The sequence below is a fragment of the Microtus oregoni genome, unplaced genomic scaffold (genome assembly GCF_018167655.1).
Source record: "Microtus oregoni isolate MIOR12 unplaced genomic scaffold, Mior012 000014F_ref0000157, whole genome shotgun sequence".
NCBI classification, from domain to species: domain Eukaryota; kingdom Metazoa; phylum Chordata; class Mammalia; order Rodentia; family Cricetidae; genus Microtus; species Microtus oregoni.
In genome coordinates this window covers 6,200,188-6,213,614 of record NW_024543073.1, presented here as the reverse complement: position 1 = coordinate 6,213,614, position 13,427 = coordinate 6,200,188, and the positions used below count along the sequence as shown (strand labels likewise).

The 13,427-nt window shown below is 41.1% G+C and overlaps 1 protein-coding gene across 2 annotated transcripts in view; it reads right to left on the bottom strand.

The window, feature by feature from the left end:
• Positions 1-13,427, bottom strand: part of Rab3c (RAB3C, member RAS oncogene family) — a 189,993-nt gene that overhangs the window by 15,201 nt on the left and 161,365 nt on the right. For both annotated transcript variants that reach the window (XM_041663264.1, XM_041663263.1), the window contains exon 4: positions 12,042-12,166. In XM_041663264.1, the coding sequence (XP_041519198.1) occupies positions 12,042-12,166 (125 nt within the window). The remainder of the gene's footprint in view (positions 1-12,041; positions 12,167-13,427) is intronic.

Below are 13,427 nucleotides of genomic sequence, written 5' to 3'. Positions count from 1 at the left end.
TCTCTCTGCTAACTGAGAGCTAGCATACAGATATGAGCTGAGTCAACTTTTAGGAGATAGATATATGACTTCTGGGTTATGCATTATCCCTGTTATGTGAACCTGGCAGCATCAAAGAGGAGCACACAGGTCTTCAGTAAACACCACCTGCAAGTACCAAGGAAGACAATCAGTACATAAACACTAGTTTAACTGAAAGACTCTGTAAATGGAGATTGTAAAGAAAGGCAACCTGTATCTGCGTTTTACCTCAAGATAAAAATTCCTTTGTTCAAACCTAATGCTTGGAACACCTTAGTATAAGAAGGTGGGTTTAGGAACCGGCCTTTGCCACAGCCTTACAAAATTCATCTCTGGCTGTGGTCTCTGCTAGCTGATAAGCTTTTTGTGCCCCATGGAGATTTTTCATTTTATTTTAATTTTTTCCTGGAATCTGGTTTCTGAAATAAAGTTTGTTTCTGGTTTATTAGACTTTGGGGGTCTGTCCCCATTTTTGCATGACCCCCTGGATCCAACATGGAAAATTAAGGCCAGGATTAAAGTCTGGCTCCCCAGGTCACGCTCTTTCATCTAGGATGTTCCTAATGTCTGGTTTATATCTTCTGTCAGTGCTAGATCCAAACATTACAGAATAGCCTCTGTGGGCTTCATAAAAACAGTCACCGTGACTCTATGCTATGCTCTAATGCTCCGCAATTATTGCCGGTATATACTGATTTACAGAGTGGCAGCTTTCATAAAAATATTTTCATGCAACTATGTCTGGTACTTTTAGCCAAATTTACCCTGTTAGCAATTCCTAGAAGTCAGAAAATTCTTCCTAAAACCTCAGTCTACCTCCATTCACAGGTAGCTCAGGCTGTCCAGAGTAGACAAGAAAAGTTATGCCAAGCTTTACTTGAATGAGTTTCCCTTTTATGGTTGTAAATTCGGAAAATTGTAATTAATTCATCTCTTTTCTTGACAGTTTATATTTAGAAAAAAATTCTCTGGAAGCGAATTATTTGCTCTTCGGACCCTGGCAGATGAGAAGGTAATGCAGGTTCTCAGTCTTTAGAATTCTTCACTTCCTTTTCAAAAATAAAAAATCTGAGTGATTGGAAACTAATTAAAGTTAAAGGCAAAAGAGAAAGCCAGGAGAGGGTATGGTTTCTAGACAGAGTAGGAAAGTCTCCTTGAAAGCCTTCACAGATGAAATACCACGTATGTGCATGGGGAAGGAGCATCCACCAACATCAAATAGAGGGTCCTGGGGGTGAGGGTTGGACCTGAGAGACCAGAGGAAGTCACCTGCTGAGAATAAAGTTAGTGAGTGCCACAAAGTGCACACAGCAGACAATCTACAGAAGCAACTCGCCTACATAATCTTACCAATGACTTCTCGGGAGACTGGGATCCTAGTAAACATAGTTAGCAATCTACAAGAGCAACTCAGCACACATAACCTTACCAATGACTTTTGGGGAGACTGGGACCCTTTCAAAAATCCATAAAGGATCAAGGCTGCCTCTTAGATTTCTGGCATGGAGGGCATGATCTGTCTCTTACCACAAGGCAAACTATCAGGGAATAATGGAGGGAATCTACAGAAGAGGAAGGGAAAAAAGCCAGAGCAAGAGAGCAATCACTGTCCACTGCAATCTAGAAGACAGGAGATGAATCTGTATGAAATTGCGTGGGCGTAGCTTTGCCTGCACACTCCAAGAGGATGAGAGAGCCTATCCTACTCAATGGCATTTCCCTGAATGTCATATGCTTGTCACTAGAAGCAATCGCTAGAATAAGAAAACGTCATTGGGACAGTTTGGCTGACAATTTGTTAAGTGTTGCTATTTTTAAATTTCAGAACAGTACTTAGTTGTAGTAATAAGGGCGGCGGAGCTGCATCCCCAGCACCCCGGCAGCCTGGCTAGCTTATGCTCCGAAATAACAACACACAAACTGTATTCATTTAAACACTGCTTGGCCCTTTAGCTCTAGCCCTTACCGGCTAATTCTGATATCCCGATCAACCCATCTCTAATAATCTGTGAGAACCGGTCTTACCGGGAAGATTCTAGCCTATGTCCATCCTGGGTCGGAGCTTCATGGTGTGCGTCTGCCCGGGAGAGCGGAGCATGGCATCTCTCTTAGGCGTCTGCTCCGGAGAGGAGAGTTGTGGAGTCTGAGCTCACTTCCTCTTCCTCCCAGCGTTCTGTTCTGTTTACTCCTCCCACCTATCTTCTAACCAATGAGAGCCAAGCAGTTTCTTTTTATTTAACCAATGACCTTCCTCCATCACTTAGTAAATTACATGAGATATCCAACACTAATATAACTTAGGGTTTATGTTGGATGTAGGTTGATTTAACTGTATTGAGCATCTTAAAGGAAGACTCCACTAATCTGTGATGTTTGATAGGGTAAGTGTACTAACATCATTTCTAGTCTCTATAATGTTTTCAAATTACTGTAAGTTTATAAGGACATACTACCATGGTTAAGTCAAACACATCTGTATTCATAAAAGTGTAGCATTTACATTTCTTGGGGGCAAATAATAATAACAGGCATTTTTTAAATTAGAAATCAGTCCCCCATGAGTTAGGTTAGTGGGGTTTATTCTCTACTGCTCTCAGTTATGATAATTTTACTCTGAGAGAGAAAAGTCATACCCACTAGTATGTAAAGTTAATAAACAGATTTGGACCTTTGCCAGCTGCATCAGACCATCCTGGATTTGAGCCTTTTCAAATTTCAAACCTGAACACATCGAACTCATATAGATGAGCTTTGTTTGCTTGTTCATTTATTTATTTTACAGAGTTGGTAATTAAAATGATAATTAAAATGCTATTTACATTTCTTATATCCAACTTTAAAATATTAGTAACATTCTTCTTAGCATTTTGTGCTACTTAAAAAAGAAACACAAGATCAGCAGTTTATACAGCTATCTATCTATCTATCTATCTATCTACCTACCTATTATCTATCATCTATCTATCTATCTATCTATCTATCTATCTATCTATCTCTTTTGTTTGTTTGTTTTCAAGACAGGGTCTATCTTTGCAACCTTGGCAGGCCTGGAACTCACTCTGTTATCCCGGGTGGCCTCAAACTTACAGGAATCCATCTGTCTCTGCCTCCTAAGTGCTGGGATTAAAGGCCCGTGTCACCACCACCTGGCTTATACAAATCTTTATTACCTGGAATCAGATTCATTTTAAATATTTAAATATTTTTAAATAAAAAGATATGTGTGTAGGATCGAGAAGGGAAAATTAGTCAGATTATCCTGAGATAAAGAACCAACATGGGTTCTGAGTCAGATTCAAGGAAGAAAATAAGAGGATGGACATATAGGATCAGAGACTAGAAGGTCTTCAATGAAAACACAGTTTTGCACACTGTGGCTCTTGGAAGGAATGGGGATTTCCCGGGGCCAAATATTGATTTGAAATAGTAAGAAAGAGCCTAGAAAAGGCTACACAGGTTAGCTTTGTTGACTAGAGAAAGTGATGGTAAATACAAGGGGTTGCAAAGGTTTTGGGGAGTGTATGAGTTTGAGCCCTGACATCAAAGAGAAGGTGCTGCAGGGTGTGGTGCCCTGAGCCAGGCTAGACTACTTGTTATTCAAAGGGAAAGGTTTTTGAACTTGGAGGGAGTGCTGTGTATGTTTATTGGGATGTGAGCATCAGCAGGAACCATTCTGAGCAAAGTGGGATGCATAGGATGTATGGTCTCTCCAGTCATGAAGAATATTCTCTGAGGAATGAGCTTCAGTTGCCAGTAAGGAGGACAGGGATCTCTAGAATTACGAAACATAGATCAAGTGCTAATAAGACACGGCAAACTCAAAGCACCAGAAAAAGGGATCAGAAGTCCCTTCCTTTACTAATACGCGGATGTAACTATATCTAAGTATACCCAACACATTATAGAGTACCCTTGACCTCTTTTCTACCTCCTGTGAAAGCTTAGCCAGAAAGAATGTGAGCCAGCAGAAACAATAGTGGGGTGTCTGCACGTCTCCACAGACAACTGTGTGCAGCCAGGTACTTAGAACATTTCAATAGTGTTGCCGGGACTCCCTGCCAATTCCAGAAGTTGGCAATCCCTTTCTTTCATAAACACTACAATTAAGATTTAAATAAATCTTTAAAAAACTGCTGAAGAGCAGTCATCGCAAATGTGGAGAGGGTGGTTTGAGTTTTAAAAATAGATGTTGGCGCGATGCTGAGCGCCATTAGAGTTGCTGACTCTTCAGCCTGGTTTTATTGCGGAATTGTTCTGCAAGGGCAAAGGGAAAACATTTTTTTTTTTAAGTGGAAGGGGGGAAAATCATCCTTCATTAAACTGGAGTGCCTGAAGGCAATGTTATGGTCTCAGTTTGAGAAATGACCAAGATGGGAGTGTGCCTGTCACTGGCTGCTTATGGGTCTGCAGTTTTGGTGCTGTGGCTACTAAATGACCTTTGGTAAGTAGAACACGCACTGTTATGAGAAGCTGATGGCTATGAAATGAGATTAGGGGCGTGTGTGTTTGGTGTGTGTGTGTTTGTGTGTGTGTGTGTGTGCGCGTGCGTCACCAAACCACTGAAACAGTAGATGACAATGTGACCATAGAGTCTCGGTGGCTGGATCTTATGATTCGCCTTGCTTTCTCATGTAAATTTCTTATGTCGTACAAGAATAGATAATGGAGGCAACTTTTCAGAAGTTTACTTAATTTCATAGAAAAGAACAGGAGTGGCTACTTGCATTATGCAACACACAAAGTCCCCATGCTGCTAAAGGACCTTCAAGTTTCCATTGCCCTGCCACTGTCTGTGAGTCTAAGCTATGGAAGCCTTTAGACTGTCATCTTGAGGGGTGTCTGTCCTCAAGGCCACATATACGTGTTTGTGTGTCCACACTTCCAAGGAATGGACTCACACAGATTTTGTCAGTTTGCCATGTACATAGGTGCTCTAATCTCATTTGAACAATTTGTTGCATCAGATAGGCCTCTGGGCATCCTAATTGACCTAGGAAGGCCCAGCTGACTGTGGCTAGTACTACCTTGGTTAGGCTGGCCTGGTTTATATGGAAAAGGTATCTGAACAACCCAGAGGAAGCAGGTAAGAAGTAAGCCAACATGGCTCTGCTTCAGTTCTTGCCTGAGGTTCCTGCCTTCTCTTCCCTGGGTGACTGACTATAATCACTAAACCCAACAAGCTCTTCTTCAAGTTGCTCTTGGTCATGGTGTTTATCACAGAAACAGAAAGCCAACTAGAGCATGCCCCATTTTCAGAGATTCTGGTTTTTCTGGTTTTTGTGTACATGTGTATGTTATGGTTCTGGCCTGATATTTTAATGTTCCCCAAGTAATGCTGTAGTACATCCATCCTGATTCACACCTTGGCCATGCCCCTTTGAGATGCCCCATTTCTGTTGGACTCCATGCTTCTCTTTAACCAGTGACCTCAGGATATTTACTATTATATAATCCAGCTTTAAAAAGATTCAATGCTATTCTAACACATGAGGATTAGCCTTATAAGCTATATAATGTACTATTGGAACAGCACCTAACAACTGAAAAATTGATGTTGAGATATAGGTAAATATGTATAATACTTTCTTCCTATACTTTTCCTGACATTAAATGCCCCAATTTTAGGAATGATACCTTTGTATTTAGTCCAAAGTGAAATCCAATCTTGCCATTCTGTTCTTTAAACCTGGCACTGATTCTGAAGAATGTGTACAGCCAATGCCAGTCTTTTCAGTCTGGGACAGGCCACTTTTATATGGGTTTAGAACTCTCTAGTACATGGGCTCTTCTTCCTACAGGTAACATCATCTCTTTGTCCATCCATGAAAATCTTTTGTTTTATTTTGCTTTGTTTTGCTTTTCCTTCAAGTCAGCTGCAAACACTGTCAGTGTGGCCTTTCTCGCTGCCTCTGAATGGGGATGTTTTTAATCTCTTGACCTCCTCTAAAACTGGGTCTTCAATTCTGTTGGAGACCTACACGATGGCTTGTAAAAGCCACGGCGTTTGTGGCCCTCTGAAGGCTGGAACCACCTGTGTCTAACCAATGGTGAGTGCTCAACAACACGGAATGGAAAAACGAACGGTTGAAGGAATGAACAAATGAAAATCATTCTGTATCACCTTCCCAAATTTCATTGTAAAGCAACTGCCTCCCTTGTCCATCAAGATGCAATCTCATGGCGTGACTCCTTGGCAGTTCCGGAAGAATTCTTGGCTTGCTGGTTTTAGCTCAAGAGATTTTAATGGCATCCCAGTGGACTTCTCCGAACCTCACTGGACTGATGAACAGCAACTCAGTCCACAATCTTTTTTTTTTTTTTAATCTCCCTCGTCTCCTTGACAATGTCTGTACCGATTTGATGGGTATATTTTGTTTTTTTTTAAATTTTTTAAAATTTATTTATTTATTATGTATACAATATTCTGTCTGTATGCCTGAAGGCCAGAAGAGGGCGCCAGACCTCTTTACAGGTGGTTGTGAGCCACCATGTGGTTGCCTGGAATTGAACTCAGGACCTTTGGAAGAGCAGGCAATGCTCTTAACCACTTGAGCCATCTCTCCAGCCCCCTTGATGGGTATATTTTGAAGAAGAACATTTGAACATGAGTGAGACTGTATTTAGGAGAATCATTCTCAGTAAGAACTAAATCCTTCCTGACTTGTGTCATGCGATCACGGAACCATTGGATGGTCACAGGACTCAAGAGAAGAGCTTAAATAGACTTATGAGTCACATACCCTGAATTTTGCCTGGGCTTTAAGATGAAATGAAATCATGTGAACTTCTCTTCCATAACTCAAAGTTATAATGTCTGGAGTAGAGCACAGCCCTCAGGGACAGATGGCTGTGATCATATTTTCCCTGGTGGGTGTTAATTAGGGTCAGCCCAAGGGTCCCAAAAGCTCAGAGCTCCCACAGGCAGGCAACTGCACACACGGTTCCTTCCGTTCTCTCTCCTACCTTGGCTAGCAATGAGAGCTGGGATTTTCAAGAACAAATTGAGAGTGCCAAAGTAGAAATCAGTACCCTGGGGTCACCAGGCTCAGTTACAACTAGAATCAGGGTTACTGAGGTTCAGAGATAGACTTTCCTGACTAGATGGTAATGATGCTTCATATCCTTCAGGTCTCTTTTCTTCAAGGACACGGGAGCCAAGGAAAAATAGTCCAAAGAGGCAAGTCCCATCTGCTAGTGCTGGGATTTGCCTCTGTTTATTTATAGTTATCTTTTGGAAAACAATGACATATTCTGCCTGGTCCCCCTCACACATCCAGAGGTGCTGCTGCTTGAAAGAACAGGTGTTCTTTTCCCACAGCTTTCCCTTTTCCCATCTTAAAAGATGATTCCCTTAAAAGAATTGTTTACTTAAGCCAGGAATTATCAAATACCTATGGCTTTGAATTCACAGATAGAGAAGGTGTCTTTCTGTATCCCTTCCAGCAGAAGCTGCCCAACCGTTGCACTGCAGGCCCCTTCTTTCAGGATAAACTCACAGCTCACATCTCTGTTCTCCTCCTGTTTGCTTCATGTATTCTTTATATATTGGAAAGCATTTCTGATATAGAAATCATACTTGAAGCTCTACAAAATAAAGATTGCCATTTCACTCCCAACCTCAACATAGAAAGTGTTAAGAATGGTGATCAAATAAGTAATTGAAATAAAAAATAATTAAATGACAAAAGAAAGGGAAGAAAATAGTTTAGCTTGGAAAGATAGTAAAATGTGTGTATATGTTGTGGTTGTCGGAAAGCGTTACAGGGTGTCTCTGGAAGAGGCTGAAATTGAGCAGTGTGGCCTCACAGACCATGAAATTACTTGAATGCAAAGTCACTGGGGATTTTATCCATTATTTGCCTTATTAGAAATATTAATATAAATTAAAACATATCAAAATTGTATTCTCAGAAACTATTAATAAATATAATTAGTTCTTTCCGGGAAGAACTTTAATTTCTCTTTAGTGTTTCTTTGACTTGTGTTGGATGACTTAGGCATCCTTCCCTCCAGAGATGATAAAAACAGTTAAAGTACTGAGCTTCTCACTCTAATTTCGAGGCAACACAAACTCTTTTCCACTAGGTTGTGGTTTTTGTTGTTGTTTTTTTTCTCCCAGGTAAATTAATTTTATTTGAAGAAAAATTCTATCTTTCCCTTTATCTTCACTTTTCTTTAATGGTTTTCCTATCTAAAACTTAGGTTATGAGATGGAATCTGCTTATAACTGACAACATTTAACTACAGAATTTTAAATGCAAAGCCTTTGATATGTTGTTACAGGTTGCACTGTAGTAGATTAAATGCTTGGAAGTGCATGGGGAGAATGTCAGTCTGAAGATCATGTTCAGCTCGGGCAGGGATTCACCCTCTTCAAACACTCCCACCAGGGAAGTTAGTCTGGTAAGAATAAAAATACTGATATATGAAAGTAACATTTTTGCTTATAATATAACTTTCTAGGTTTTAATTTTGAAAACTTGTGGGGGAAGCTATTTGCTGTTGGTGTTGATAAATTCATTTGAAATCCCAGTTCATTCAGCTGGAAGTAGAGACCTGAATCTTAATCATGGGTTCACTGCTGGGACGTGATTTGTCTGTTTTTAGGTTGATAAAGCCTCAGAGTGAATGAGAACTTCCAAAGAAGTGTGTAGGGAGAAGTGTGGTGGGCTAGGGACGTAAGAAGCAGAGGGAAGAGGAGACCCAGGAGAGGGAACACAGCAATGGACACGGTGAAGGGATGGGGAGTGCCAGGGTTAATGATGAGGGACTACATCTCGGGGCCAATGGAAGAAAACATCCAGGAGAAGGATGGCAAGGAAATGTTCACTGTCCACATTGCCACTCACAGGCTCTGTGATGCTTGTTTCTAGAAGGTAAGGTCATCTATCAGATCGATTACTAAGTATCCAGAATTTTATAAACACTTACTCAACGTTTGGTGACCTAAACATTAAATCAGACTTGCAAGAACAGCCCATCCCCACAAAATTACAAAGATCTCAGCTATAGTACAGTTTTGTCCACACTCCTCATTTGGATGAGCAAATGATACAAAGATAAACATCAGTAATGGAGAGTTAACCATAAACAGATAAATAAAGCTGGTGTTTTGAATCACCTGCCAATATGTAGTAATAACCTTAAAAACTGCATAATCTTCAGGAAATATAATTTTATTGCTAATATTTTAAAAATATAATCCCTCAAAAGCTTGCTATTTAGATTAACAGAATTATTAGTTTTTAGAATTGTCTCTCCAGATGGTTTGTAGAGGGTGTGTAGTGATGAGGAGAATGAGCCACTCACGAGGTAAATGATTCTCCAAGAAGGTACATTTGCAGGTTGCTATAACAACTGCTGAGTTTTATTTACTGAAGAGCCCTCCCCCCCAAAAAAAAACAAAAAATCAATTAGAGACTACTGGAAGAATTTGCACAGGAGCATAAAATCCATCTGTCTCACAATTTGAGAAACTTTCCCACATCTGTGCAGTGAATGCAGGGGGCATGTGTGTGTGTGTGTGTGAAACACAATTAATAAAAACTCAGGGTCAGAAATTGGGGTTCAACATGAAAATCTGAAAAGCAGAACAGCCAGCCACTGACTCTTACCTCGATCTCAGTCTTAAATGGTGACCCTGCCTCCTGGAATCTCAGAAGGAGACTGTGTTGAGAGCTGTCTCCTCCCATTTTATAATTTTCTCTGGGGCTGAGATTAAAGGCATGTACCACCAGTTTCTCTGGCAACTAGTGTGGCTACTGGAATTAAAGGTGTGTGTCACCATAACCTGGGCTGTAAGCCTGAGAAGTGGGATTTCACTCTCAGATCTCCATGAAGTCTTTATTTATTAAAAGACATTTGAAATGTGTGATGTGTGTGTGTGTGTGTGTGTGTGTGTGTGTGTGTGTGCTACTGCAAGTATCTCCAGAAGTATTTTTGTCATTCTAACATCTTTTCCATACCCGATCTTCCCCACAGCCAAGTGGTTTATTAGATGGAAAAACAAAGTTTTTGACAATGCCGTTGAATAGCTCTTGATGTTACTCTATTTTTCCTGGAGCCAAATAGTTTTGAACTTTATTTATAAAGACAGCCTGCTTCTGTGGAGCCCTCCCTTTCCCCAGGCGGATGTCTAGCTAGATGATAAGTACAGGGTAAGCAAACGGAGCTCAAGGTAGCCACATGGGAATGCCCTCTCAGAGTCCCTATCTATCTCTTTTACATAGAGGACACTCTCATGTCCACTCCTAACCTCCTGAGGTAGTAGGAAAAGTTACCAAGTTTCTAAGCCTCTCAAACACTGGTGGCACGTGGAGAGGTCCTAGGACAGAGAATGTAGAGGCTGTGAGTATTTATAGCAAGGTTAAATATCAGCCTAGTGATGTTTTCATAGCTGGTTGCAGGGAAGTCTCATGGACAGAATCCTGTAGTCATCCGGTGACAGCCTTCAGTGGAATGAGCTCATTGATCTCACAAGGAAATCATAAAGCTTGGAGAATGGACTCTGCTCAGCTATTGAGATTTCCCAGTGGTAGACTGTGCTTCCACAGTCCACACTTCCAATAATAGGGCAAAGCTCAGATCGTCCTTGACATGGCTGTGGTCTTCAAATTTCGTCTGACTCATTACTGGGATCAACTGTGAGCTGAGGCCATCATTACCAAGGAGGCAAAGCAGTGAGAGGCAGAGGAGAGCGACGGTGTCATCTGGTGTCAAGGTGCTTTGTGACCTCTTGGTCATCTTCTCTCTATGTATGTACACACTGGGTAGCAGAACTGGATTGTCCCCGAATCAATTCACTTGCTCATGCCAGGCAACTTTTCTGCTCATTGTCCTCTCAGCTTAACTTCCTTCGCTGTTGTTCGTGCTCCTCTGTGGCTCTTACTCACAAAGACTCATCTGCTTTTACTGGCTTTAATTTTTTTCTTCTCCTCTAGGGATCCTTCAAAATGAGTCTTGCTTTTTAACTCATCTTCTCTATCAATTGCCTCTTCCAAGCGGCACTGCCTAGCCCCACCCACCCTCTCCGTAGGTGTCTTCTCTGCTTGCTTATCCCCTACCTCCTGTCCCACTCCTGGTCCCACAGGTCCACCTAGCAGTGTTCTCTGTCTACCTGTTCCTTCCCACTTTGCCCTGTGGCTTTCCTCTTGTCTCTGCCTTCTAGATCATCGATACCTCTTTGACCTGTTCTGGTTTCCTTGTTAGCTTCACTGTATGTACCTTTAATCTTGTCATGTGATCCCACATTATCATTATTATTTGTATCCTCTCTGGTGTCTGACACAATAGAAGACAAAGAATAGGTGTTGAGTACATGTCTTGAATCAATTAGCCGCAAATCTCTCTTGAAATTCTACCAGACCCACTGTGGCAATTTCCTCGTCAGGTATGTTTTGTGTTTCAAATGGCCATTTCTAAAGCTCTGTTACATCTTCTAATTGGATATTATCTCTAAGGGTTCTGTTAAGTGGGGGTAGGTTATGATACGCACCCTCAAGAGATGATATTGAGCCCTAAATAGTTTTTAAACAGTACCATGGCTCATCATTGATTTCCTGAAGCCCAGATCTAGGACTTAATCTATTCTGTGCTATTACTCTCCTTAACAGGAACTTGAGAACAATAATGATCACAATAAAGTACTCAAGTCACTGCAAAATGATGTGTGTGGCTTAAAACAAAACAAAATAAAGAAATAGGAAAGGTAGACCTGTAATTCTCATGAAAGAAGAATTAGAGGTTTTTTCTTTTATTTTGAGCAAAGACCAAAGTTCTTGTTATCACTTTTGTTTCTAATTGTGCTTGAATTCGACCAAAGCTACAGATAATGAGAGGAAATGTACTTGTGACTTACACAGGTCTTGTTGTTTTTCAAGGTCTCTTGACAAACTTTTCAGACACACACTCACTCACTCACACACACACACACTCACTCACTCACACACACACTCCGATGACTCTGTTCAGTGTGTCAATTATGAAGCTTTCTTTTTTTTTTTTTTTCAGTTGTTTCTTACCAAGCTGTTCTCCTAAATGCTGGCCTCTCTCAGTTGAGATGATCCGTTCGTCTTCCATGTCACATTTGTTTCCAACCAGGATAACCTGGGCATTATCCCATGAGTATGTTTTGATCTGAGTTGACCTAGAAGAAAAAAATAACAAGTACAAAATTGAGCAGAGGGAAATAGAAAAGCATAAATTGAGGAAGAAATCCTAGAAAGAGCATGATCATGGTAAAGATGAAGCCTTGATGCTTGCCATTTGCAATAAAGTATTTCAGTACAGATGTGCTCCTTGGATTCTTACAAGGAATTGATTGACTCCGAAATCCAAGCTAGATGTGTGGCTCAGTGGCAGAGGATACGAGACTATAGTATATGCCAAGCTTTGTGCTTGACCCTAGCTCAGGAGAAAGACAGTCAAGGTAGCAGGTGTTATAGCAAGGCCTATTTGTATCTAATGAGATCAGCACCACCATATCCTTTTCTCATGGATCTGCATCGGCTTATGCAGTAGCTGTAAGGCTAAGCTGGCGAAAGGTCTTCCTAGTTTTAGCAGTGAAAATTTGTTGTTTCCAGAACCTTCTCAGTCCCAGGCACACCGAAGTGGTTGGTTCCTCTGTCTATAGACTGCTGCCCAGGTGACAAACACACATACAAGGGAAAATGTAAACATCACTTTCCTCATTCACACATCCACAAGGAGCAAAGGCAACCAGGGCTTTGAAAATAAAGGGAATGGTAATTTAAGAATCATAGTACTGTTGTACTAACACCTCACAGTTAAGAGAAACATGTCACATTACTATAAAATAACTAGATAGTGGGCAGGCTTTTTCACTTGCTATGAATAGACTTCTAGAACTCAGATCAGGACCCTGGTACAAGCAACAGCTGGTTTTGAAACTTAGCTAACAGTTGTGGCAGTTATCATTTGCAGCATGGTAAATCTAAGTGCTTTGTGTACACCCTATTCACTTAATTCATAGACTAACTTAAGGGGAGGCTGTCGTATTCGTTCACAGTGGAGGAAGATGAGGTACAGAGAGGTTAAATAATTTCTTAGATCACACGGCTTGTAAAATCCGAGAGCTGGGAAGCCTACCCAATTGGCATGTTTCTCAGTTTTGGGCCCCTTCCATGTCTTTGTTTCCTGCTACACATTAACACTTTGAGAGGTAAAGTTCCGGTGTATTGTCTGTCATCCAGAGCGAAAACCTAGAGGAGAGGAAACCATGCTTTTTAATGTTCTTCCTTTCTACTCGGTGAGAAGAGTAGGATAGTCTCCGTGGGAGTATCTACCACCAGTGGTTGACCAGGGGAGGGACACTAGAATCCCGAACAGCTAAACAAATGACAAAACTCTGGAAGGCTGGATCTGAGAAGTGCCAGGAGAGCTCCAGT